The sequence below is a fragment of the Somniosus microcephalus genome, chromosome 33, assembly GCF_052327205.1.
Source record: "Somniosus microcephalus isolate GS21.2 chromosome 33, FLI_Smic_1.0, whole genome shotgun sequence".
Taxonomy (NCBI): Eukaryota; Metazoa; Chordata; class Chondrichthyes; order Squaliformes; family Somniosidae; genus Somniosus; species Somniosus microcephalus.
The window spans coordinates 32,935,528-32,960,143 of NC_141019.1; the positions used below are offsets into that span (position 1 = coordinate 32,935,528).

Below are 24,616 nucleotides of genomic sequence, written 5' to 3' on the forward strand. Positions count from 1 at the left end.
GAACAGAAACCCCAGGATGAGGTGCTGCCTTTGGTGGTGGGGGGGTGGAGTTTAAGTGACTGGAAATTTCAGTGCTTTTCTCTCAGGTAACTGCAGGGTGTTAAAAGGTTACCCAGAGTAGTAGGACCAAGATTGGCAAAGGTTCACCCCAACAGATGGGAAAACAGAAGCAAATTTTAGCAACTCACAATACTTAGAATTTTGGTTGTGGTGACTGGTCAAATAGAAATAATTGAATCAGACAGTTGCATTTTGTTTTTTAGTTCAATGTTTTCATGCGGAACTTACCAGAACGGCCAACTGCCGATAAGCCTTTTTCAGCTCGGCATCAGTGGCCATTACCTCCACGCCCAGAACTTTAAAAGGATCCAGGTCCTCCTCTGGTATATCGGCCATTGCTAGCAGCCGGTCCACCTCGTGATCTGGCTGGTACCTACTAGCACCGGGTGACTGAGGGGATGGAGGTGAAGGTGGAGACTGGCCTGCAGTCCGCCATTTATCAGTTAGCCAGGATCTCATTTTCAATTTCTCCCACAGTCGTTTCAAATAATTCCAAGTCCTAGATTCTTCTATAGACTCGCACAGGCGGTGCAGAATGCAAACAGCTGGCGAATGGGGAAAGCTTTCCTTGCCCCAGGTGGGTAACTTCCGAAAAATCATGGAAACCCCAGACTTTCCATATTTGTAGCAGAGTCGTAAGCATCCTATAAATAACATTAGTACTAGAAAAAGCAGAGCAAGCAGCATTTTTAAAAACTTTATAGTCATCTTCAGCGAGGAAAGGCAAAACCGTCTAAGCTTCTCTGACCCTAACTTTGCCTGCTTAAGAAGCCACATGCTTGAGGTCCTTGCACTGCCCTTTAAGGAATTAAAATCCTCTCTTTGTATCTGGCAACATGAATACACAAGTTTGCCCCCCGTCTCCACGTACTCTCCACACTTGTGGGTCACAAAAAGAATGACGTCCATTATCATTTTCACATAGGTTACACATCTCCAAAGCAATTCTTCAGTTTGTTTTTGCACCCCGATCTTTAATCTGTCCCGGTGGTCAGCGTGTTGTCGCTTCCGCTCAGCCTTTGTCTGCCTCTGTTTATTAGCAGTTGAAGACTTGCCATTCTTCTTCGCGTGCTCCCTCGCATCCTCCTTATCACAGGTGTTCGAGGAGTTATCTTTTGTCGCCGATTTGTTTCTCTGACGTCTGCCGCTTTTCCTGTTAGTGAACTTCACAGGATGGCCAACATCTTCTGCCATCTTCACAGGGTTTTCATTCAATTCATCACATTCATCTATTCCATCTTCTTGTGAAGCATTGGCAGAACGTATACAATCCAAGTTGTCAAGGAAGGATAGATTGTCATCGCTCCTGAAGGGGAAGTTGTGATCTCCGTAGCTGCCAGGTTCAAAGCACCCTCCTAAAAACGCTGGAGTACACGCAGAGCTTTCCTCCTGATGGACAGAGGACAGACACCCATTCTCTTGTGGGTCTTTGTCAGTCACACCTTCACAATCAGTTACAGCATCAGAAAGAGAGTATGGCTTCTCACTACTGGCCAACTCTGTCTCTCGGCTTTGAAGGTTACACCCATCACCTGATACGCCAGAACAATAGAGAGATGACATCTGCCCTGTAAAATCCAGATGTCCACAGGAGAAGCTCAATCCTTCCATGTCCAGCGACTTCAGCTCTTCATCCAAGAGTTGATCTAAAGATGGTCCTTTGTGATCGAAACAGTTCACGTCACCAAGAGTCCAATCTGACAAGGTGACTGGTGTACAGTTCCCTGTATCAGTATTTCTTACTGGTTGATGGCTCGTCCTTTGCCAGGGCAGAGTACCATGAGAAGGGTGGACATGTTCCGAAATATACCGACTCGAGTCAGCACCATCACACCGTGCACCGCAGGAGTAATTTGGAAAATCGGTCGTTTTATCATCACGGGGAGAACCGGCGACCGGCCGTCTTATCTGATCAAACTGAGACTGGCTGTGACGGGACAGTTGGCATGTACCTCGCTGCTCCTCCTTCACATACCCGTGCGTTTTGTTTCTTTCTGACCACTGCAGATCATCTCGCCTAGTGTGGTGATCCTTTCTCTCCATTGCAGCAGAAACTCAAGTTGCTGGCAGTCATGTTTGTTCCATCTTCACCTAGAATCAAGACACGAGATACAGTCAATGCTACAACCGTGCGAGAGAAATAAACACATAAATATTAGAAACATAGAAAAATAGGAGCAGGAGTCGGCCATTCGGCCCTTCGAGCCTGCTCCGCCATTCAATATGATCATGGCTGATGCTCTATCTCAATACCATATTCCTGCTCTCTCCCCATACCCCTTGATGCTTTTTGCATCTAGAAATCTATCTATCTCCTTCTTAAATATATTCAGTGACTTGGCCTCCACAGCCTTCTGTGGTAGAGAATTCCACAGGTTCTCCACCCTCCGAGTGAAGAAATTTCTCCTCATCTCAGTCCTAAATGTTCTACCCTGTATCCTGAGACCCCTCGTTCTAGACCCCCCCCAGCCAGGGGAAACATCCTCCCTGCATCCAGTCTGTCTAGTCCGGTCAGAATTTTATACATTTCAATGAGATCCCCTCTCATTCTTCTAAACTCTAGTGAATACAGGCCTAGTCGACCCAATCTCTCCTCATACGAGTCCTGCCATCCCAGGAATCAGTCTGGTGAACCTTCGCTGCACTCCCTCAATGGCAAGTATATCCTTTAAAACTATAAATTTTTCTTCCATGAGAGCTGCTTACTATCACCCTGTCCCTGTCAGACAATCTACTCTGTGAAAACTTGCTTTTTGTCTCTCCAATTTTTGTTCTGGTCTCACCAAGGCCCTGTAGTAAGACATCCTTGCTCCTGTACTCAAATCCTCTTGCAATGAAGGCCAACATACCATTTGCCTTCCTAACTGCTTGCTGCACCTGCATGTTTGCTTTCAGTGACTGGTGTACAAGGACACCCAGGTCCCTTTGTACATCAGCATTTCCCAATCTATCACCATTTAAATAATACTCTGTCTTTCTGTTTTTCCTACCGAAGTGGATAACTTCACATTTATCCACGTTATACTGCATCTGCCATGTATTTGCCCACTCACTCAACTTGTCTAAATTGCCTTGAAGCCTCTTTGCATCCTCCTCACAACTCACAATCCCACCTAGTTTCGTGTCGTCAGCAAACTTGGAAATATTACATTTGGTTCCCTCATCCAAATCATTGATATATATTGTGAATAGCTGGGGCCCAAGCACTGATCCCTGCGGTACCCCACTAGTCAGCGCCTGCCACCCCGAAAAAGACCCATTTATTCCTACTCTCCGTTTCCTGTCTGTTAACCAATTTTCAATCCATGCCAGTATATTACCCCCAATCCCATGTGCTTTAATTTTGCACACTAACCTCTTATGTGGGACTTTATCAAAGGCCTTCTGAAAATCCAAATACACCACATCCACTGGTTCTCCCTTATCTATTCTACCAGTTACATCCTCAAAAAACTCCAGTAGGTTTGTCAAACACGATTTCCCTTTCATAAATCCATGTTGACTTTGTCTAATCCCGTTGATATTTTCGAAGTGTCCTGTTATCACATCCTTTATAAAAGACTCTAGCATTTTCCCTACTACTGATGTTAGGCTAACCGGTCTGTGGTTCCCTGTTTTCTCTCTCCCTCCTTTTTTAAATAGTCTTCTCTTACTTCTTAGGCAGTCCCTCGGAACCGAGGATGACTTGCTTCCACATTAAAAATGAGTTCGCAGGTGACTGATGAGTCCAATGCGGGACCTACAGTCTCTGTCACAGGTGGGGCAGACGGTGGTTGAAGGGGCGGGTGGGTGGGGTGCTTGGGTTGACGACATTTGCCACCCTCCAATCTGCAGGAACTGTTCCAAAATTCTATAGATTATGGAAGATGACAACAATACATCCACTATTTCCATGGCTACCTCTTTTAGTACACTGGGATGCAGACCATCAGGCCCTGGGGATTTATCGGCTTTCAGTCCCGTTAATTTCCCCAGCACTATTTTTTTACTGATACTAATTTCCTTTAATTCCTCCTTCTCACTAGACCCTTGGTTCCCTAGCATTTCTGGGAAGTTATTTGTGTCCTCTTCCGTGAAGACAGAACCAAAGTATTTGTTTAATTGCTCTGCCATTTCCTTGTTCCTCATTATAAATTCTCCCCTTTCTGACTAAGGGACCTACATGATCAGAACTAATGCTGTAGTGTGAATGCCATCTCACAAAACAACAAAGAGCATCTATCTGGACAGTTATTTCCAGAACCTAGTGTAAACGATAAAAATAATATACCCAGTCCCTGACTTCAGACAAGTTCAAAGAAAGACTTTTATTTTTACAGCACCTTTCACAACCACCAGACCTCTCAAAGCGCTTTACAGCCAATGAAGTACATTTTGACGTGTAGTCACTGTTGTAATGTGGGAAATGCGGCAGCCAATTTGCGCACAGCAAGCTCCCACAAACAGCAATGTGATAATGATCAGATAATCTGTTTCAGTGATGTTGATTGAGGGATAAATATTGGCCCCAGGACACCGGGGAGAACTCCCCTGCTCTTCTTTGAAATAGTGCCATGGGATCTTTTATGTCCACCTGAGCGAGCAGACGGGGCCTCGGTTTAATGTCTCATCTGAAAGACGGCACCTCCAACAGTGCAGCACTCCCTCAGTATCGCACTGGAGTGTCAGCCTAGATTATGTGCTCACCTCTCTGGAGTGGGACTTGAACCCGCAACCTTCTGACTCAGAGGCGAGAGTGCTGCCCTGTGGATATATATATAGATATAAGATATATAGATATATATATATCAAGCTTGCGCTCATCATTATGATATAGGAAGACCCTGGATTAGATTTCTGCACTGCAATCACTCCTACAGATCCATTACTCACTGCCAGTGATAACCACAAAAGTAAGTATGCCAGCAGATGCTTTCTTACCCATCCCACTAGATTTCCTTCAATTTTCTTCCCTTCGCTCCTGAAAGTGCGGAGCTATGCTGGGGGACAGTTCCAGAGACACCACCATCCCTTCATTACCTTTGCCACTCTCACGGAAGCCCGGGGAACTGAACCTAGGACTTTCTGGTCTAAATGGCTACACTGGAGTGCGGTTGCTTATTAACGTATAGCACATAAAGGTCTGAAAATTAAAGAAAAAATATCAAGTTTTTGTACTTCTAATCTAAAAAAACAAATGTTGCACTTCAAGCTGGACACGTCAGGTGAACCAGATAGCACGAGAAGCACACTGAGCAGACGGAGCAGCTCGGTCAGTACAGTGACATTAAGGGGAAAAAAGACTTGCATTAATATAGCGCCTTTCACGACCACCGGACGTCTCAAAGTGCTTTACAGCCAATGAAGTATTTTTGAACTGTAGTCACTGTTGTAATGTGGGAAATGCAGCAGCCAATTTGCGCACAGCAAGCTCCCACAAACAGCAATGTGAAAATGACTGGATAATCTGTTTTTGTTATGTTGGTTGAGAGAGAAATATTGGCCAGGACACCGGGGATTAACCTGCATAGTGACATTAACCTGCACAGTGACATTAACCTGCACATGCCTTTCCCCCCAATCTCCTGCAGGAGGCACAGACTAGTCACACTCACAGAATCATCCCTTTCAGCCAATGTCCCAGACTCCTCCATCACCATCCCAGGGTATGTCCTGTGTCACCAGCAGGACAGACCCACCAGGGGTGGTGGTATACAGTCGGGAAGGAGTGGCCCTGGGAGTCCTCAACATTGACTCCAGACCCCATGAAGTCTCATGGCTTCAGGTCAAGCATGGGCAAGGAAACCTCCAGCTGATTACCACCTACCGCCCTCCCTCAGCTGATGAATCAGTACTCCTCCATGTTGAACACCACTTGGAAGAAGCACTGAGAGTAGCAAGGGCACAGAATGTACTCTGGGTGGGGGACGTCAATGTCCATCACCACAAGTGACTCAGTAGCACCACTACTGACCGAGCTGGCTGAGTCCTGAAGGACATAGCTGCCAGTCTGGGCCTGCGACAAGTGGCAAGAGAACCAACATGAGGGGAAAAACCTACTTGACCTCGTCCTCACCAATCTACCTGTTGCAGATGCAGCATTGAAGCAGTGACCACCGCACAGTCATTGTGAAGACGAAGTCCCATCTGAGGACACCCTCCATCGTGTTGTGTGGCACTACCACCGTGCTAAATGGGATAGATTTAGAACAGATCTAGCAGCTCAAAACTGGGTATCCGAGGCACTGTGGGCCATCAGCAGCAGCAGAATTGTATTCCACCACAATCTGTAACCTCATGGCCCGGCATATCCCTCACTCTACCATTACCATCAAGCCAGGGGACCAACCCTGGTTCAATAAGGTGTAGAAGAGCATGCCAGGAGCAGCACCAGGCATACCTAAAAATGCGGTGCCAACCTGGGGAAGCTGCAACACAGGACTACATGCATGCTCAAAAGCGGAAGCAACATGCTATAGACAGGGCTAAGCAATCCCACAATCAATGGATCAGATCAAAGCTCTGCAGTCCTGCCACATACAGTCGTGAATGGTGGTGGACCATTAAACAACTAACGGGAGGAGGAGGATCCATGCATATCCCCATCCTCAATGATGGTGGAGCCCAGCACGTGAGTGGAAAAGACAAGGCTGAAGCGTTTGCAACCATCTTCAGCCAGAAGTGCTGAGTGGATGATCCATATCGGCCTCCTCCTGAGGTCCCCACCATTATAGAAGCCAGTCTTCAGCCAATTCTATTCACGCCACGTGATAAAGAAATGGCTGAGCGCACTGGATACAGCAAAGGCTATGGGTCCCGACAACATCCTGGCTGTCGTGCTGAAGACTTGTGCTCCAGAACTAGCCACGCCTCTAGCCAAGCTATTCCAGTACAGCTACAACACTGGCATCTATCCGACAATGTGGAAAAATGCCCAGGTATGCCCTGCCCACAAAAAGCAGGACAAATCCAATCCAGCCAATTACCGCCCCATCAGTCTACTCTCAATCATCAGCAAAGTGATAGAAGGTGTCATTGACAGTGCTATCAAGTGGCACTTACTCACCAATAACCTGCTCACTGATGCCCAGTTTTGGTTCCACCAGGACCACTCAGCTCCAGACCTCATTACAACCTTGGCCCAAACATGGACAAAGGAGTTGAATTCCAGAGGTGAGGTGAGAGTGATTGCCCTTGACATCAAGGCAGCATTTGACCGAGTGTGGCATCAAGGAGCCCTAGTAAAACTGAAGTCAATGGGAATCGGGGGGGGAAAGTCTCTACTGGCTGGAGTCATACCTAGCACAAAGGAAGATGGTTGGGGTGATTGAAGGTCAATCATCACAGCCCCAGGACATCGCTGCAGGAGTTCCTCAGGGCAGTGTCCTAGGCCCAACCATCTTCAGCTGCTTCATCAATGACCTTCCCTCCAACATAAGGTCAGAAATGGGGATGTTCGCTGATGACTGCACAGTGTTCAGTGCCATTCACAACTCCTCAGATAATGAAGCAGTCCATGCCCGTATGCAACAAGGCCTGAACGACGTTCAGGCTTGGGCTGATAAGTGGCAGGTAACATTCGCGCCACACAAGTGCCAGGCAATGACTATCTCCAACAAGCGAGAGTCTAACCACCGTCCCTCGACAGTCAGCGGCATTACCATCGCCGAATCCCCCACCATCAACATCCTGGGGATCACCATTGACCAGAAACTTAGCTGGACCAGCCACATAAATACTGCGGCAACAAGAGCAGGTCAGAGGCTGGGTATTCCGTGGCAAGTGTCTCACCTCCTGACTCCCCAAAGCCTTTCCACCAAGGCACAAGTCAGGCGTGTGATGGAATACTCTCCACTTGCCTGGATGAGTGCAGCTCCAACAACACTCAAGAAGCTCGACATCATCCAGGACAAAGCAGCCGCTTGATTGGCACCCTATCCACCACCTTAAGGGGGAAAAATTCAGTTGGTTGCACCTCCAGTTAGCACCTTAAGAGGGCGCTAACGGGACGCAAAGCAACTACCACCCGGGCGCGGCACTGCCCACGCTTCCCGCAAAATTCAGCGGGAGGTTAGTGGTGGCACTAACCGGTAGCGCCCTGTGGCGCTGCGCCGCTGGCAATTACGTCATTGGTGTGCGCAGCGCCCCGCTCACAATCTTCGGGAGCGCCCCCTGACTTACCGCTGGACACTATGTCCGACGGGGAGGCGCAATTTAAAGACGAGGTGCGGGGCGGCCATTTTTGTTGCTGGCCACCTGCCTGCGCTCCTGTCCCAGACCTCCTGAAACACCCCCCCCCCCCCCCCCCCCCCCCGGCGCACCGTGGCTGCAGTGTGCACCATCTACAAGATGCACTGCAGCAACGCACCAAGGCTTCTTCGGCAGCACCTCCCAAACCCACGACCTCTTCCACCTAGAAGGACAAAGGCAGCAGGCTCATGGGAACACCACCACCTCCAAGTTCCCCTCCAAGTCACACACACCATCCTGACTTGGAAATATATCGCCGTTCCTTCATCGTCGCTGGGTCAAAATCCTGGAACGCCCTCCCTAACAGCACTGTGGGAGCACCTTCACCACACGGGACTGCAGCGGTTCAAGAAGGTGGCTCACCACCACCTTCTCAAGGGCAATAAATGCTGGCCTTGCCAGCGACGCCCAGATCGCACGAACGAAAGTCCTGTCCATATTGTACATCAGACCCACCCCTAAAACGGGAATAAAAGCAAGACTTAAAAGTTCTTAGCACAGACGGTGGAGGGGAGAGCTATACAAGAGTGAGACTGGTCGAACACTCTTCCGGGAGCGGACTCAACCCATTCTTGGAGGTTCTAGACGAGAGGGAGAAAGGCCGCAAGCCGGAGAACTGCTCGCGCACACCAGCCGTCTGTCTGATTGGGACCAGTACCAGCTGCTGTATAACTAGTGTGTTATATTCCGTTTTAAACTCTGATTAAACACAATATTCCCACCATATTGGTTTGCAGTCGATCCTGATTATTTGAACGACCAGAGATAAGCGAACAACAACAATTTGGCTAATCTCAACTCAACTTGTTCCCTCCTTAGTGCTGAGAGTACCTCACCATTCAGTAACCAAGCACAGCTTCGTGCAGTTCCTGGAAGCTCACGAACCGTTGAGAAGCAGTCGCAGCACAAACCTGCCCTGGTGCTCACCAGTCCACGTGTGCAGTTCAGAGGCTACATGAGTCGTCGAATACAGCTTTTGTCCTATAAAGTCAAGGAAATCAGATAATTCAAGTGGCAAAAGTCACCGAGCTCTGCAGGTCATTTTCGCGAGTGGAACAGACAGCACAATCAATAGGGTACGGTCAGCATGCGTGTTCCAATTTCATGCTGTATATTAAAAATTTGAAATGAACTTGCTTTTTAGTTCTAGATGTTTCTCTCTTGTGCAGAGTGCTCTGAAAGGTTGGTTATTACACACAAGTTGTTATGGCTACAGTTGGCACTTGCTGGTACGGAGTAAGCGTGCACAGCTATCTGAATGCTCTTCCAGCTGTTGGAGGCTTGTAGAAAATTAGTTGGAGGTGGGCTGTTGTCTCACACAGTATAAATGATATATCTCACGTGCGCAACAACTGGCTGTAAAATGGACAATGCGACCAGCTGTAGTACGCTCCCTGCCACCCCAGCTGAGGTAAGCTAATGAAGCATAGGGGTTGAACCAGAGCCCTCTTTGGCACACTTGGCTCGAACATCCCACGTGGTGCATTTGCCTGCTTAGCCATTAAGAGGGTTTTTTTTTTTTTAACGTCTCGGATTAATGGTATATTGTTAAGACATCAAATTTCTCCATCTGGATCATTAAGGTGGTTTTTGACGCTCAGATTAGACTTTTTTTTTATATACAGAGTTTTGCTTTAAAACCGCATGACTTTATTGGACTCTCAACAGGAGAGCTTTATCGGCTAGTTTTGCTTTCAATTCAATTCAATTCAAATGCTTTATTGGCATGAAAGTTTACAGAGAACCATATTGCCAAAGCTTACATAGCAAAAAGGTACAGTTTTCCAACATTCTGTAGGTGTCAATCGATTTGACATTTGTTGGGTACATACAATATTACTTTTAAACAATATTAATTTTAAACAGTCTTTGTACTTCATTTGGTACGTTCAATATTAATTTTAAACAGTCTTAATTTTAAACAGTCCTCAGGTTGTGACATGTTGTTACATATTTGGCCCCAAGGTATGGTCTGTCTCCTTCTCCTAGGACTAATCTCAATTTTGACAGGTCATCCAATTCCTTGAAATCTGGGGTTGTTTGGCTTAGCTTGTTGAATAATATGTTTCTTGATGTGTTGAATTTTTCGCATTTTAGGAGGAAATGCATCTCTGTTTCAACCTCGCCGGCCAGACATTGATCGCATATTCTATTCTCTCTAGGCTGCCAGGATTTCTTGTATCTGCCTTTTTCAATTTCCAGTTGGTGGTCGCTTAGTCTGTACCTGGTGAGGGTCTGTCTCTGTTTTGTGTCTCTGATGGTCGTGAGGTAGTCTGCCAGTTTATATTCTCTTTTTAGGGCCCGGTAACATTCTAATCTGCTTTGGCTTTCGGTTATTTTGTTCCAATGTTCCAGGTAGGTTTCTTTGCATTTTTTAATGATTTGGTTCACTCGGATTGGTGTTTGGACGGCTGTGTTGGTCTGGGGCTGGTCAGGGTCCGGCTGAGTACTTAGTTTCAGTAGCAGCTGACTCAGGGGACTCTTTTCTGGGTTTAGCTCTTGGGTCTGAAAGGCTTTGAAATGAAGGGTGTCTGGGGAGCTAGATTTGAGGTGATTTAGGAAGTTTAGTGTTCGTTTTTGGATGTTTATTATCAGTGGGTATCTGCCTAGTTCGGCTCTGCATGCATTTGTTGGCGTTTTTCTTTGGGTGCGAAGGATGCTTCGGCAGAATTCTGCATGTAGGGCTTCTATTGTGTGTTTTTCCCATTTAGTGTAGCTTTGGTGATTTAGCGGGCCCCATACTTCACTACCGTACAGTGCAATGGGCAGGATTATGCTGTCAAATATTTTGAGCCAGATTTTGATTGGGATTTGGATGTTGTAGAATTTTCTTTTTATTGCATATAGGGCTCTTCGGGCTTTTTCTTTTAGTGCATTCACTGCTATGCTGAAGCTCCCTGATGCTGTAATAGTTAGACCAAGGTAGGTGTAGCTCATAGTGTGTCCTATAGTGGTATCACTGAGGGTAAACTGGTATTTGTTTTCCTGACATCTGGGCCTTTTTTGAAAAATCATGATGTTGGTTTTCTTTAGATTTACTGTTAGAGCCCAATTTTGGCAGTATTTGTCGAGTAGGTCTAGTTGTTGCTGTAATCCCTGTTCTGTGGGAGACAGCAGAACCAGGTCGTCCGCGTAGAACAGGGATTTCACTTCTCCATCCAGGAGACGGAGACCTGGTGACTCGCTTTGCTCCAGCATGTCTGCTAATTCATTTATGTATATGTTGAACAGGGTCGGGCTCAAATTGCAGCCCTGCCGGACGCCTCTTCTCTGGGTGAAGAAATCGGTGCGTTTGTCTCCAATTTTGACCCCGCATTTGTTTTTCAGATACATTGATTTAATAAGGTCATAGACTTTGCCCCCTATTCCACACTGAAGAAGTTTATAATGGAGCCCTTCGTGCCATATAGAGTCAAAGGCTTTCTTGAAGTCGATGAAACAGGCGAATATTTTCCCATTTTTTGTTTGGTGTATATGTTTTTCAATGAGGGTGTGAAGGGTATAGATATGGTCGGTGGTGCGGTGTTTTGGAAGAAAGCCAATTTGGTTTTTTCTGAGGATATTATGTTTGTTAAGAAAATCAAGTAATCTACTATTTAGAATACTGCAGAATAACTTCCCTAGACAACTGTTGACACAGATGCCGCGGTAGTTATTTGGGTCTGATTTGTTTCCACTTTTATATATGGGGGAGATTAGTCCTTGGCACCAGATATCGGGAAAACAGCCTGAATGTAATATGATGTTGAATAATTTGAGTACCGCACCCTGCATCTCCATATTGCTGAACTTGAGCATTTCATTTTTGATGTTGTCTCTCTCTCCTCCGTCCCTCAAAAAGGGTAGGGCTACCACCTTGTACAATGGGGGGGGCGGGGGACGACCAGAGGACATCTGGGGAAGAGGTGTAACCCCCTCACTGGCCAAAAGCAAGAGTATTTTGCAGGAGGGCTCTGACCATACTAATGTAATTGTACGTTAGTATTAATGACCAGGTAATTTTCTCTGTCCATCACATCAGTAGCCTATGAAATAGCTATAGCAATTCACCAGCCCTTCTATCTTTTTGCATCTACTTGATTCTGGTATCAAATGGCAATGCTAGCCTCAAAAAGCAGAGTAGAAATCATGTTTGTTACCTTAGACACAAAGCATGAAGTGGTTCCCCAGTACTACAATCACTGACCAGTTGATGCTGGGATAACTAATGCTACATCTGCTTGTCCCTCCACATGTATGCTGCACTCAGTACTCATTTAAAGTTTCAACTGGTTAGCTTCAAAGGAAGAGTACAGAGTTTATTGAGGTTAGAAGGCTCAATTAAGTTTCAGATTGATGGCATGACAGGTTTGAGAATTATTTTTTAGATACAAGTTTCTTATATCATGTTATTGTTATTTGGAATTTTTAAACCTGGCGATACATTCAAGATGGTGATTCAAGCAAACTTCAGAGTATTTTTGGAGTGATGCATTCTAAATTTTACATTCTAAATTCCTGTGCTTCCATTTACAGTGGGCACTGCTGATGCAAACTGGTGAGCTGTAATCATCCCCCTGCAGTGGAGGGATGGCAGCACCACCACTGGTGAGGGGATGTCATTACTGTGCCAAGTTTGCAGTTGCCATTATAAGTGTAGACTCAGGAATCTATAATGGAACATTAAACAAAGGACGGAATGCATGACTTTAAGATGGAGACCAAATTACATTTGCGCACCCTGGGCCAATTATCACCTCAACCTTTAACCCTGCTTCACCCGACGACCACCCTTGGTCTCGACACTCTGCGTGCAACACACGGGAGATTATGGGGTTGAGTTCCCGCTTTGGGCGCAATCGGGAAATTGCGCCCAAAATGTGCGGGTTAGGTTACACTGCAAGTTTCCACTCAAATTCATTTGCATAATCACAAACATAAAATCATCCATCAACCACGTAATCAGACAACATAAAAGAACATAATTGTTTCTTTATTTTTCATTCCATTAATAAGTATTCCTGATGAATTTAAGAGCGGTAACCTGGTGCAGTTTTATTAATATATTACAGACATAGGATATACAGTACAGAAACAGGCCATTCGGCCCAGCCAGTCCATGCCGGCGTTTATGCTCCACTCGAGCCTCCTCCCGTCTTTCCTCATCTAACTCTATCAGCGTAACCCTCTAGTCCCTTCTCCCCTTAAATGCATCGATACTATTCGCTTCAACCACTCCCTGTGGTAGCGAGTTCCACATTCTCACCACTCTCTGGGTAAAGAAGTTTCTTCTGAATTCCCTATTGGATTTCTTGGTGACTATCTTATATTGATGGCCTCTAGTTTTGCTCTTCCCCACAAGTGGAAACACTCTCTCTGTATCCACTCTATCAAAACCTTTCATAACTTAAAAGACAGCTGAAAATGAGTTATCAGCAAAAAGGGTGTCCAGTCCTCCACCTGCGGGTAACCCGATTTAAAATGACAAAAAAAACTAGACTGAACCATTTAATAGTTTCATTGGTGCACACCAGTCAATTTCTTAGTAAATTAACTATTTTTTGATACGGAAACTCCTTTAAAATGTGCCGACTAGTGTCTGTGTACCTAAGAAAATGAGCGCAATTTTAAGAGCCTTCTCGAACCAGCGCAATCGGTGGAATCTCGCTATTTTGACCTGGGGGAGTGGCCAGTTTTGTGGGCGGGGCCTGCTTCGGGTGAATTGAATCTTGAACCAGCATAAAAGATCGCAGAAAACACGAATGCAAGTGGTTTTAGGCTCAACTCACTTAGGTTTAAAATTCCCAGATCTTTTGCACTGGTTTGGCAGATTCTGCCCAGATTGCGCCAATATAACTAGCACAAACAAGCGGAAACTTGATCCCTATATATCTATCAAGATTTTAATAATTTTAAGGGTCCAGATGCTGGTGTAAACTTCTTCAGCTTCTCTCGGTGTCAGCAGTGGTAGCACTCTCGCCTCAGAGTCAGAAGTTTGTGAGTTCATGTCCAGAGACCCAAGTCCATAATCCAGACTGACACTTCAGTGCTGCACTGTCGGAGGTGCCTTCTTTTGGATGAGACGTTAAACTGAGGCCCCGTCTGCCTGCCCCCTCAGGTGGACGTAAAAGATCCCATGGCACTATATGAAGAGCAGGGGAGTTTTCCCCAGTGTCCTGGCCAATATTTATCCCTCAACCAACATCACCAAAAACATTTATTTCATTGCTGTTTGTGGGAGCTTGCTGTGCGCAAATTGGCTGCCGTGTTTCCTATATTACAACAGTGACTACACTTCAAAAGCACTTCATTGGCTGTAAAGCGCTTTGAGACCGCCTGATAGGCGCTATATAAATGCAAGTTCCTTTGTTCTTCTTTAATCCTCTCTACCCCCATGCCCCACATACTACACATCAATAAGTCTGTTAAAGCATGTACACAGAGAGCTCCCGAGACTGCTTTACCACTAGGAGTCCCTCATAATCAGCCATTATATCTGTTGCAATGACAGCACATGCCTATTTTAGGAATTACTTTTCTGTGCCACTCTATATGCCCCAATGGGCAACAGGTCTTTGCTGCTTCTCCTCCGCAACCAGGTGTGCAAGATCAACCTGACACAATTGCTGTCATACTACTTAGGGAGCTGTGCACCAACACGTGGGTGGGTACACAGCCGTTATATTTTACTGCGTGTGTCCAAGTTTTAAAAAAAAATCCATTGCAAACCAAGTTTTACTTTCTGATTGAGGAATTTAAAAACAAACATTTGAAGCACTGGCAAAACTTCAATTGCAGCACTATTGAATCTTGTTGGCCTGGTAGGGATTTCGGTAAAACTCTGCATCAACAATTACAAGTAGGCAGGATAATTTTAGCAGGACTGGCTGCTGTACTCTCACAGGCTGCTGGGAGGTGGTTGCACCGCAAGCTGACGCACAAAAATAAAAGTTACTTTAATTCAATCTATTTTTTCCAAAGGTAAGAAAGGACTTTTGGTCATTTTACAATTAAAATGCTGTTTTATTTGCGTTATACTGGCCCTGAATCCACTATATCCCTGAACTAATGTGGACAGCTCATCAAATTTCAATTCTGGTTCTTTTTCTATTTGTCTGGGATTCCCTCCCTAAACCTCTCCGCCTCTCTCTCCTCCTTTAAGACGCTCCTTAAAACCTACCTCTCACCTGTTCCAATATCTCCTTGTGTGACTCAGTGTCAAATTTTGTTCGTTAACGCTCGTGAAGTGCCTTGGGACGCTTTACTACGTTAAAGGCGCTATAGAAATGCAAGTTGTCGTTGTCCCAGAAAATGAGAGATCCTGCTATCAAATCTAAACGTTGGCAGGTGGTGCCTGGGTGCTTGAAGGCCGCTCTTGGATATCCCATGTTTAATACTGTCGATGAGAATACAATAGACATCCAGGGAATGCCTACAAATCAGTTGATCGGACACTAAGACAACAGAACTCAAGCAATTCATAACCACTATCTATTTTTGTTACATACACGTTAAGCAGTTCACAAAGAGTTTTATTTTGGATCAATTTGAAAATCCAGGAACGCTCCATGCAGCTGATGCCTGATGACAGCCATACTGGCTGATTAACGGTGGTTACGTGATGGCGCGGTGCGTTCTGAGTACGTATTAATCTAAAGCTGGTTACAGTGAAGCGAGGGACAACATTCCGTTTAGTTACTAAACTTAGCGCACTGGTCTCAAGGAAGGGGAAAGCCGCACGCTGCAACGTTACACGCTACTTCACCGCGTCAAGCTGCTCCCACCACAATCGCCCGCAGTACAGACCTGTAATCAACGGTGCGCACCCTGGTGTTCTACAAGCCCAAAATACGCATGGCAGACACAACTTAAGCTTGAATAAAATCTAGAATTATACAACTGAGCACAGTTCAGGTATATACAGCATGAAACTGTCACACATCCAACATCAGGTTTTATTGAAATCCCAGTGAAAAAAATCTAGCTGTATCTGCATAAAAATGCCATGTGCCCACCATTATGCTTTACTGAAATCATAGTGACAACACTATTATATCTCTACATAGAATATACTATATTTTCCTATATTGTTACTTTAAAAAAAACGGTTACCATAAGTGTAAAATAATAAATCAGCTAGAATAGCATCAATCACAGAATGCTGCCTTCACACTATCACCCATGTCATTTCTACCTCCCATCTTCTCCAAAGCAGCTCAAAGATGGAATAATGCATTCAAACAGTTCAGCTTCTCACAATAAAGTCTCTGAACACTAGTCAGCATTTAAATAATCATAAATGGGAACTGTGTGTACAGAGAGGTGGGGAGGTAATAACCATGCCAGTAACCATTTCTGCACAAGGCAGAGTGCGAAAACACAAATTGACAGGGTGAAAACACCCAATGTATGAACAGGCTCATTTTCATTGTTGCCATTAGGTTAGGTTTAGTTTTTTTTTAATAAACAGCGCCAGGGACCCGGGTTCGAATCCGGCCTCGGGCGACTGTCTGTGTGGAGTTTGCACATTCTCTCCGTGTTTGCGTGGGTTTCCTCCGGGTGCTCCGGTTTCCTCCCACAGTCCAAAGATGTGCGAGTTAGGTTGATTGGCTATGATAAATTGACCCTTAGTGTTAGGGGGATTAAATACGTGGGGTTACAGGGATAGGGTGGGATATGTGTTGGTATAGGGGTTACGGGGATCGGGTGGGATATGTGTCGGTGCAGGCTCGATGGGCCGAAATGGCCTCTATCTGCACTGTGGGGTTTCTGTGATTCTGTGAATAATGGATACATTTACGTAACAAACATACAGAAAATTTCTCTCTCCACAGATGCTGCCTGGCCTGCTGAGTATTTCCAGCATTTTCTGTTGTTATTACAGAAAATATCTTTACCTTCCTTCAGCCCCACTCGCTCAGATAGTAACAGCTTTGTGCAGTTTTAAACCACAGGGACCATCAGTGTTAACATGAACATGGAGCAGAAATAGGTGATTTGTATGCAGCGTTACAAGGGGTACTTTATCACCAGTTTTACAATCGAATTTACTCATAGGTCAATCTCCCAGTCACCTAGTATATTTTTAACATCTTCAAAGTTTTAACTCTGTGACACACAAAGCAGTAGTGGAATCTGGCATTTATGTCATGTCTTCAACATTTCAGCAGCGATTGTGTCACTAATGGGTTATTATGTTTTTTAGCTCATGACATAAGCAGTTTATCCTATTTCTTAATTCTGTTTTCTTCATATTACATTTGGCTCCAAAATTTTGCGATGTTTTGAATATAAAACACAGTCCCACCTAGTTAACAACTGAACCAATTTCAAATAAATTGATTAATAAGCTTTCAAATTCCAGTAAAATTTTATTTTAAACTACAGCAATACGAAACCAATCTGTTTTCGGAACACAGGAACCGACATAAATAATTGCATTTGTATTTTAAATTAATTTACAGTAACATCACCAGCTCCAAAAAAAACGTCGATTTAAATTTTATCTGTTCTAATGCCAAGATATTTATATTCTTAGCTTTTGAAAACACGTTGAAAACAAATTCTGGTCCTTTGGCAATTGGGATATTTACAACCCAATGGTGAGAGAAACGAAACCTCCCCTTGGCACAGGTCCCGCCTCCTCTGCGCGCTCATTGGCTCGAACTCTTGGCCGGGGGCGAATGGCCATCAGTGATTGGCTCCTCTTGCCGTCAGTAACAGCTGCGCTCGGGTTAGATTGACGCGCGCCCTCCCCTCCCCCCCGTTTCTGTTTGGATTCAGTTAGCAGGTTTGATTTTCAGAATGTAACGGCATGGAACTCACCTCGACTGCCCGCCGCCGCTCCTCTCGCAGCATAAAGGAAACGGCGTCGGCAGCCTGCCTGCCGTCGACGGCGGTGAATTGGGACTTTCACCGTTTCTATTCCAAGCAAACGCCCGTTCAACCACTTTCTCACAGCGGCGGGGCGGGATACCACTTCCATTTCCGGTGTGAAGCGGAACAGGCGTCATCCGCGAGAACAAAGCCAGCTCCAGCCCGTGACGCCACCGCGCACCGAAGGGAGGGGGGCGCTGCGCCCGCCTCGCTGTGGCGGTCATTGGCTAATCCCAGCTGCGGACTAGTTTCCACCACTCCACTTTACTTCCCCAATTTTATTTGCTACCACTAAAAATGAAAGGTTTAGCAGCACTATGTTCCATCTACAAGATGCACTACAGCAACTCCCCAAGGCTTCTTCGGCAGCACCTCCCAAACCCGCCACCTCTTCCACCTAGAAGGACAAGGGCAGCAGGCGCATGGAAACACCACCACCTCCAAGTGCCCCACCATCCTGACTTGGAAATATATCAGCCGTTCCTTCATCGTCGCTGGGTCAAAACCCTGGAACTCCCTCCCTAACAGCACTGCAGGAGTACCTTTACCACACAGACTGCAGCGGTTCAAGGTGGTGGCTTACCACCACCTTCTCAAGGGCAACTAGAGATGGGCAATAAATGCTGGCGTTGCCAGCAACAACCACATCCTGAGAATGAATAAAAACATGTTTTGCGCGTTAAGTGGCGTGATGGAGCTAGAGAAAACGAACTAAGACACGTCTCATGAATTTGACCCTGGTCCTTGGAGCACAACTCTCACCCACCAACTCTAGTCTCTTCTCATCCCCATCCACTACAGCCGTCTCATTCTATGGCACAAACTTCGACAAGTAGGCAAAAGAAACTGGCAAAAACACTTCAGTGAACCTTGCCTTTCCTTAGTTTTTCAAAATCCTATTAGAAAGCAGCTAACCGAGCTAAAATTTTATATGACACAAATGTAAAATTAAGGTATGGTTTAGAGAGAGCAAGACTTAAAAAAAAAGACACCAAAGCAGGCAGCCAGGCAGCAAAGTTGAAAAGATAGGAGACTGCAGAGGTGTCTTGCTCTGGGCTATAGGACAGGATGTAAAGAAAAAAAGACTGCATTTATACAGCACCTTTCACAACCTCAGTACTTTTGAAGTGTGGTCACTGTTGTAATGTAGGAAATGAGTCAGTCAATTTGCATACAGCAAGGTTCCACGACCATCACCAGATTTTTTTTTTTTTTTTTTTTTTAAAAACATTGTGATGATGGTTGAGGGATAAATATTGGCCAGGACAAACTCCCCTGCTCCTCTTCGAAAAAAAGAGTGCCATGGGATCCTTTATGTCCACCTGAGAGAGCAGACGGGGCCTCGGTTTAATGTCTCATCTGAAAGACGGCACTTCCAACAGTACAGGACTGCACTGGAGTGTCAAGTTTTAGATTATGCACTCAAATCCCTGGAGTGGGAATTAAACCCACAACCTTCGGACTCAGAAGCGAGAGTGCTACCCACTGAGCCACAGCTGAGATGGAGAGGAGTTACAATAGCAAAATACTGCAATGCTAGAAATCTGAAACAGAAAATGCTGGAAACACTCAGGTCAGGCAGCATCGTGGAGAGAGAAAGAGTTAATGTTTCAGGTCGATGACCCTTTGTTAGAACAGAGGAATTATTCTGCTTAAATCAAGATAGATGATCCACTGATGTGGGAAAGCAAGGCGTGCCCTATGTGTCGTATCATTACGCAAATATAAACTGTGCTGATTGAACTGAAAGACTCCGATCGTAACTTGTTCTGTACATTTTCACTTTACTGCTTATGGGAGCGACTGATGCTGCTGAACTCAAGTAGGCACCTACAGCAGACCCTATATTCTTTCCATCACAAATATTGCCATCCTCCACCCCTACCAAACAGTAATTGAAAAGGCTAATGGAATATTAGCACTTATCTCAATGGGACTGGAATACAAAGTGGAGGAAGTGATGCTTCAGTTATAGAGCAGTGGCCAGACCCTATCTGGAATACTACATTCAATTTTGGGCACTACACCTCAGGAAGGCTATATTGGCCATGGAGGGGTACAGTGCAGATTCACCAGAATGATACCAGGGCTTAAAGGGTTAAGTTATAAGGACAGGTTGCATAGACTAGGCTTATTGTCCACTGAGTCTAGAAGGGGTGATCTAACTGAGGTATTCAACATTATAAAAGGATTCAATAGAGTAGATATAGAGAAGCTATTTCAACTGGTGGGGAAATCAGAACAAGGGGCATAATCTTAAAATTACATCTAGGCCATTTAGGAGTGAAATCAGAAAGCACTTTCTCCACACAAAGGGTAGTGGAAATCTGGAACTCTGTCCTCCCAAAAGGCTGTGGATGCTGGGGGCCAATTGAAATTGAAGTTGATAGATTTTTGTTAGGTAAGAGTATCAAGGGAGATAGAGCAAAGGCAGGTAAATGGAGGTACAGATCATCCACAATCTAATTGAATGGCAGAACAGGTTTGAGGGGCTGAATAGTCTACTCCTGTTATGTTTCTATCCCCATTGCTGCTGAAACCCTCATACACATAGTTTTGTACACTGACACTTTCCTTGCTCCTCCATAAGCTCTAGCTTGTCTAAAACCTGCACTAGCTCCTGGGCCCCAAACACATACAATATGGCTGGGATTGGGAATTTAGCAGACTGGGGATCAAACTTGCACCCTTCTGGTCTTTGGCGCTATACCTTGGTGTCCAGCTTATAAGCACCACCCAAACCACCTTTGGTCAGCAAGTCTGGAGCAGACCAATGTTTAGTGTGCAGGAGTGTGCACCAACAGTCCACCAGAATTCTCAATGTCAATTGTGTCACTGTCGGAAGAACATAAGAAATAAGAGTAGTCGGCCATTCGGCCCCTCGAGCCTGCTCCGCCATTCAATGAAATCGTGGCTGATCATCGACCTCAACTCCACTTTCCTGCCCGATCTCCATATCCCTTGATTCCCCTAGAGTCCAAAAATCTATCTCAGCCTTGAATATACTCAGACTCAGCATCCACAGCCCTCTGGGGCAGAGAATTCCAAAGATTCACAACCCTCTGAGTGAAGAAATTCCTCATCTCAGTCCTAAATGGTCTACCCCTTATCCTGAGACTGTGACCCCTCGTTCTAGACACTCCAGCCAGGGGAAATAACCTCAGCATCTACCCTGTCAATCCCCCTCAGAATCGTGTATGTTTCAATGAGATCACCGCTCATTCTTCTAAACTCCAGAGAGTATCGGCCCAGTCTACTCAATCTCTCATCATAGGACAGCCCTCTCATCCCAGGAATCAATCTAGTGAACCTTCGTTGCACCGCCTCTAAGGCAAGTATATCCTTCCTTAGATAAGAAGACCAAAACTGTGCCCAGTACTCCAGGTGTGGCCTCACCAAGGCCCTGCACAATTGGAGCAAGACTTCCTTACTCTTATACTCCAACCCCCTTGCAATAAAGGCCAACATGCAAACCATTTATGCCTGAGTATTATGTATGAAAATACCTTAAAAAGGAGGAAACTTCCTCCTCCCCCACATAAGTGGGAAAACCACCTCCTCTTCCCAACCACACCCCTCCCCCCCCAATATAGGAAGATATAAATGGACCAAAGATATTTTCTGTAATAGTTTATTACAATTCAAAACATTAATAAAATAAAATATCCCAGAACATTTTCCCAACACTGAAATCAGTGCTCAACATTAAAATGCAAGGATATTCACAGAGATTTAAAAAAAAACACACACACACATATATATATATATAATATATAATTTGTGCCACTGACCTCCATTTGGTTGAGATAAACTGGCTAGGGGCAGGACATTATTGCCAATACTTGTGACGTGCAATAACCAGATGGATTTTGCCAGTTACTTTTACATCTGAATTTTAATAATGTAATTAAAGCCTCTATGATGCACACACCAATAGCAGTGCCAGAGCTCCTCATCCAGTACACAGCAGCTCCAGAGCCCACCAGTAGAGAACAGCTGCATCAGTAAATGCACCCTAACAGACATCAAACACATGCCAATGCTCCACAGTACTGGCCGATTCGATTTTCATTAGTTACCCACACGAACATTTCAGAGTTATACAACACACAGCATACACCATTACACTGATGGGCAAACCTGGAAAAGTAGCTCTTCCTTTCATTTGTTGTAGATAGCAGAGGCAAGAGCGGAATGACATTTGTTCAAGTGACCTGTAGCTTAAGTGAGGACCACGCTCCATAACACTGTGTCTCACATTAAGGTGAGCAGCGGTACCCCACCTCGGTCACAATTCCACTCCCAGTTCAGGGCCAGGGCATTTAACAATGTAAACCATGGCAGTGCAAAGCATTTCCACATTGCTCAGCTACCTCAAGGTAATAGTGCAACTCAATGAGCTCAGATAGCCTCACAATCTAGATATCAATGGCACTGCAATTCAATGAAGGGAGATTTTTAATACTTCTCATGTCACATGGTTAATTCTGGTCATTCCTAAAATTGTGAAAATTTTGGCTTGCAGCAGCAGTACTTACTCTCCCTTTAAAGCAGGAGGGTGCCTCACAATGGAACAAGAGGCAAGAGAATGTCCTCTAGTAATACTGTTTAAGGTACGGGACAGGGGCTTGTCTTAACCATTTCCACTCAGATTTTCTTACCTCTTGAAGCCAAAGTGTAGAGCGGATTGAAGGAGCAGAAAATAAAGGAAAATATACCAACTATTTGGGAAAAGTAACCTTGTTCTGAATCACAGATTTAAAGAGTGAGTGTCACCATGAAGAATAATAGTTCATTTTATTTTTGGTTTCAGCCATTTCTACATTTCCCCCCAAGTGTTCAGTGAGAACAGATAACACTGTTGGAGTACAGGCTTTGAGGAGTTACTAAACCGGACTTGCTTTGGAGCTAGATTAAGAATGGGAGATACGATTATAAGACAAGAGATTATTCACCGTAATTCTTTTTTGATTAAATTCAGCCCCCTTGCACCATCAGGCACAGGAACGTTTCCAGGACAGGACTCCCAACAATGTGATTAAACCTTTAAGATAAAAATTGCTCAAAAAAGGACAGAAAAAAGCAATGCTAATCATAATTCCTTACAGTATATCGCTCCACTTTTGAAAAAGGAGTTTTGATGATGAGACACATTGTTTGCATAGATACAAATTACAAAAAGTCCAAAGTCTTGTGAACTTGGTGATGTCACAGTAGATACAACCTGGTTTAACACTGCTCTGCAGTTAATCTTTACATTCTCAACCAAAGATGCATATTTAGTATAGAGTTCACAGTACAGAGGAGGGAGCTTTAAAAAAGGATAGTAAATAGTTCATTAAAAAAAAATCAAATGGCAAACAACGGAGCAGCCTGAAATATGCCTTCAGTGTATGTGTAGAGTTATTTAACTCGTTGAGATTTATGCACTATTGCCATTTATCAGTGGGAAGGTTGGATACAAAGAACAGTAGTGGTACCAGAGTTTTAAAGTAAAACTTATTTTATGGAAGCTAAATTTAGTTGACAAAAAAAGGTAAAAATTAAGAAGGTAAACGGTTGTTTTTGCAAGTTCAATTAGGCCGCAGAAAGATCTCTAATGTTTTCCCTCCTCCCAGAAGATCGCAGCAACTATTGTTTGCAAACAGAGTGTAATTTGTTCCTTGGCTTCCCTGAATTCCAAGCAGTGCACTAGCAAGACCAATTCTTAAAAATCAAGGACTGGTCAGTAAAGTCATTAAAAACAAACACCTGAGAAGAGACCGAATTTACGGACACTACACCACACCTTCCGCAGTCTTCTGGCAAACTTGATCCTCGCGTGCAGGACTGCCCTGCACATGCAACATCAGTCCCGGCACTCCTAGTCCAGTCTAGATGCGGATCACATTTAACTGGATGAATTGCTGAGCGCACTGATGCGATAGTTATGTCTTTTCGATCATTTCGATAATCCAGGTGACGAGTCAAGCAAGAAGCAGTGTAAACAGCTTCGTCCTGTATGGAAAGGCTTGGTCTCCGATACACGAATCCCACTCAGTGTGGTGAACATTTGCTATCCGAGGCCCAGTCTCAATTTTCGTCGTCATAAAAACCAGTGTCATAGATCTCGTCCTCTAGAAACATGCCACCTAGTTCGTATTCTTGATCGTGAACAGCAATTTCGTTGGGATTGAGGTGAGATTCCCCTTCAACAAAGTCAGCAAATCTGCAGGACGAGAGAGAGACCCCCAGTCACACCAATGTCCCAAACCCAACAACTAGTGACACATTCAAAAGCTATTTTAAACCACGACGAGCAGTTTGTTTCTCACAAACATTTTCCCAACATTTCTAAATATTGTACTTCATGCAGTTATTAAAAATACAAACTTTGACATTTTTGGAAAGAGCATCAATTACTCCCTAGAATCACCTTATCCATGAGTCATCAAAACTCCACTCCTGGGATATGGATCCATAGGCAACAGGC

At 44.8% G+C, this 24,616-nt stretch overlaps 2 protein-coding genes across 4 annotated transcripts in view; both read right to left on the bottom strand.

The window, feature by feature from the left end:
• dnajc14 (DnaJ (Hsp40) homolog, subfamily C, member 14) overlaps nucleotides 1-18,594 on the bottom strand; it is a 63,565-nt gene extending 44,971 nt beyond the window's left edge. Inside the window, exons 1-3 of one of the 3 annotated variants that reach the window (XM_085972961.1) lie at nucleotides 18,094-18,594; nucleotides 9,126-9,270; nucleotides 289-2,151 (exon numbers count right to left, since the gene is read on the bottom strand). In XM_085972961.1, coding sequence (XP_085829087.1) covers nucleotides 289-2,103 — 1,815 coding nt within the window. In that variant the 5' untranslated portion in view covers nucleotides 2,104-2,151; nucleotides 9,126-9,270; nucleotides 18,094-18,594. Of the gene's footprint in view, nucleotides 1-288; nucleotides 2,152-4,980; nucleotides 5,126-9,125; nucleotides 9,271-18,093 lie in introns of those variants that run through there. The other 2 variants (XM_085972960.1, XM_085972962.1) reach the window with 2 other exon arrangements.
• A 3,165-nt stretch (nucleotides 18,595-21,759) lies between these two features.
• nemp1 (nuclear envelope integral membrane protein 1) overlaps nucleotides 21,760-24,616 on the bottom strand; it is a 50,456-nt gene continuing 47,599 nt past the window's right edge. The window contains exon 9 of the mRNA XM_085972963.1: nucleotides 21,760-24,352. Coding sequence (XP_085829089.1) covers nucleotides 24,217-24,352 — 136 coding nt within the window. The 3' untranslated portion in view covers nucleotides 21,760-24,216. The remainder of the gene's footprint in view (nucleotides 24,353-24,616) is intronic.